The sequence below is a fragment of the Sinocyclocheilus anshuiensis genome, unplaced genomic scaffold (assembly GCF_001515605.1).
Source record: "Sinocyclocheilus anshuiensis isolate Anshui unplaced genomic scaffold, SAMN03320099.WGS_v1.1 scaffold1392, whole genome shotgun sequence".
NCBI classification, from domain to species: domain Eukaryota; kingdom Metazoa; phylum Chordata; class Actinopteri; order Cypriniformes; family Cyprinidae; genus Sinocyclocheilus; species Sinocyclocheilus anshuiensis.
This window is the reverse complement of record NW_015542476.1, coordinates 347,794-351,215: the sequence shown is the minus strand read 5'-3', so window position 1 is coordinate 351,215 and position 3,422 is coordinate 347,794. Positions and strand designations below refer to the sequence as shown.

Genomic DNA, 3,422 nt, shown 5'->3' with positions numbered 1-3,422 from the left:
CTATGTTGATTAGTCGTATATTAATGGAATTTGTATTACGGATATAATCAAATTGAAATGGCAATTTTACTTTTGATTAAATATGAATACAGGTAACATTACATCAGTGAGCACGGCCATATTCTATGGCAAGGTAAAGAAGAAAAGGGCAGAACTGGCTCTTCCTTCAGATGAAAAAAACAGCTTTGTGAAGTGTCATGCATAAAAAAAGGTGATCTTTCAAGGATTATGGGGGGATTGAGGGATGGGGGGCTCATGTTCATAGTCTTCCTTTCATAAGATTGCGTAATGCTGAATTTTCATGAACTGCAATGTTTTTGGTTTTATGTCAGTGTTTTATGATACATTATATACAGTATTATATTTGTTTTAACTGTATACATTTGCAATTTAAATAATATTCATGAAAAATGTAATGAAATAAAAAAATTATAAATCATTATTCAGCAAAAAAGAATGGAATAAATAAAAGCACAAGCTGTTGGAAAGTATGTATATGGTGTAAATTATAAGTACTGTGTTAAAGCTTATAATAGCACCAATTGAATCAACACAAACAACATTTCTGAGGAAAAATATTAACTATAAGTAAACTTACACTTATTCTAAGTTAGATCCACTATTGTATGCTGTTGCCGTATGGCAACATATCATAAAGTACCTTAAAATAATATATATTTTTTTTTACAGCACTTCAAGTTAAGCCATTCTTAGAAAAGAAAAAGAGTCAAAAATTTTTTTCTATACGTCTATCATAATGCGTGTGGTAGAGGGTTAACTTATAACTTGTTATTAATGTGACACACCTTCATCTGCACGGAGGGATGGTGTCCGCGAATATGAGCGAAGATGTTGGATGTATTGCCTGCTTTTGCAGCCACTTTGCGTCCACATTTTTTGCGAATTGGATCCGTCCTCAAGGACAACCCCGCATTCGTTTTTTTTTTAAATATCCGAAGTATTCCCATACTGCAGATATTAACCTTTTTTTTCCGGCGTGGATGGAGATTAGATATTATCTCTGTCTCTGTCATTTTCTCCACTGTACGTGCGTGTAAGCAGCCAAGTTAATGCAGAGTGAAGCAGCCGAGCGGAAATAAGTTGCATGTGCGCGGGTGAGATTTTTTTTCATTCACTTTTTTTAAACCGTAGATATGCAAATGTGTACGGTATGATAACTGTGCACGTTCAAACCGTCATACCGGTATATCGTTACAGCCCTATTCAGAGGTGAACTGTTATTTTTCTGGTACAGTTAGTCATAAACATGTTGGGTTTTGCATCCCTGTCAAAATTATGACATGTTTATTGTGTTATGATTGATAGTTTTCCTCCTTTACTTTGCCTCAGATCTCTATCTTTTGATCCTGCAGTTTCCGATGGGTAGGCGGACAGCCTGTGATATCTACTGGCATGGCGTCTCTTTTCATGACAATGAGAACATCGTCTCTGGGCAAGTCAACAAATTCCCAGGTAAACGTCATAAAAAAGTCAGTCTTTAAAGATCTTGTCATAGTAGAAACATCATCTTTCATAAGTTTAATAGGACACCACCATTAACAATCTTTAAAAAAAAATTAAAATGACAGTGGGATCAACCATTAAAGATCATTAAATGATTTAACTGGTACAATATTTGCATTCAGACTGGTCAATCCGGTATTACTAGACAATAACACTGGGTAACTTTATTCAAACTTTATTTTCAAATTTTTATTTTAACTACATTTTAAAATTAGAAATATAAACTGAACTGGCTGAAATAATAAAAAAAAAAGTAGACCTATAAAGGAAAATAAATGAAGGAAATAAAAATTTACAGGCACATTTGTAGTGGGGCGCTTTTGTCCTCTTTTTTTAATATTCGTCTTTTAAAGGATAATGATTCAACCCTCAATGGCATGATCTGATACAACATGCGTAAAAATATAATATGCACTGTTGCTGATTTTCCTAATCTTATTTTCAGTGTTTAGTGATAGCCTCAGATGTGAGATTTTTTCTTTTGCGATTACAAGCAGGTATTATGTTGTTTCTTACCATGGCAACTGCATCTCGTGTATGAAAAGTATACCATAGCAAGCCTATTCAACAATTAATATCTAAATAATAGCTTTGGTCAGTTAACCTGGCAAGCAGGAGATTACCAACATTAAACATATTCTTTAAAGCATTAAGGATGGAGATTGGGATGTTAAAGGCACAATATGTCATTTTTTGCCACTAGAGGGCGCATATTCAAAACAAACAAAGAAACAAAGGCGTAGTTACATGACGCTGTGACTGGGTGTGCAATCATGGGAGTTGTCGTCTTCATCCCCACAGCCAAAGCAATCCGATGGGACTCAGGCAGAAATCATGTTCATGGATGAGCTAATGTATTAAAGATTTATTAACATCGTAGTATAAAGCAGGGTGAGGCTGAAAGCTGTCGAAGCGAAACGAGGCTGCTGAACGAGCGCTACACACGGCTCGAAAGCAGCGGAGCTTTTATTATGACACAGTAGGGCTGCCACTAACGACTATTTTTATTTCGATTAATCTATCGACTAATTTATTGATTAATCTAAACGATTAATTTCCCACAAACAATCAACAATTTTACTTAATATTTTATTAAACTATATTTTATTAAACCAAATGAAATATACATTTCTATGAAATCCTTTTTTTAAAGCAAAAGTAAAGTGCAACATAAAGTGCAAGAAGCAAGTGTCCATCTCATAGTCCAAATCACTGAAATCAAAGTTCAGTATTATAGTGTAAGAATGACAACATATCCACGTGTTCTAGTCTACTAATAATACAATTATAATCAAAAAACACTTTTTAAAGGAGTATTTACCTGAAATGTTATTTACCAGAATTTATTTAGGAGAAAACTGTAAATGTGCAGTATTTCTGAAAATATTTTTTTAATATAAAATCAATTAATTGGAGATGCTTTTGATTATTACAATTTAATGTAACCATTAAAATGGAACCCAGAAAATAATGGAAAACAGAATTTGGTAAAGATAAAACTGTAAAACTCAATTAATTAGACAGGCTTTTTGATTTATACAATTTAATTTAACCATTAAAACAGAGTATAGAAAAATGAAAATAGACAAAAACTGAATTTGGAAATAAAACTGATTTCATAGGGCCCTATAATTATAATACATTTCTTTGTGGTAATAAAAATAGATGTAAGTGAACAATAGCCTTTAAAATGACTTAAAATACATATACAGTATAATAGCAATGAGGCAATAATAATTTGTTCAAATAAAGTATCAAAAGGAAGAAATCATATGGTTTTATTGAACAAAACTGTTAAAATACATAATGTACTATAAACAATAGAGCTAATGTACATCACGCATTACAACAAAGGCCTGCAGAAGGCACCAACGGCCTGATGATTATTTTTACACATT

General features: G+C 32.6%; 1 protein-coding gene across 1 annotated transcript in view; it reads left to right on the top strand.

The window, feature by feature from the left end:
* Positions 1–839: 839 nt before the first annotated feature.
* The window catches only part of LOC107693816 (tubulin polyglutamylase TTLL11-like), a 17,896-nt gene continuing 15,313 nt past the window's right edge, over positions 840–3,422 (top strand). The window contains exons 1-2 of the mRNA XM_016493339.1: positions 840–858; positions 1,351–1,473. Of these exons, the coding sequence (XP_016348825.1) occupies positions 840–858; positions 1,351–1,473 (142 nt within the window). The remainder of the gene's footprint in view (positions 859–1,350; positions 1,474–3,422) is intronic.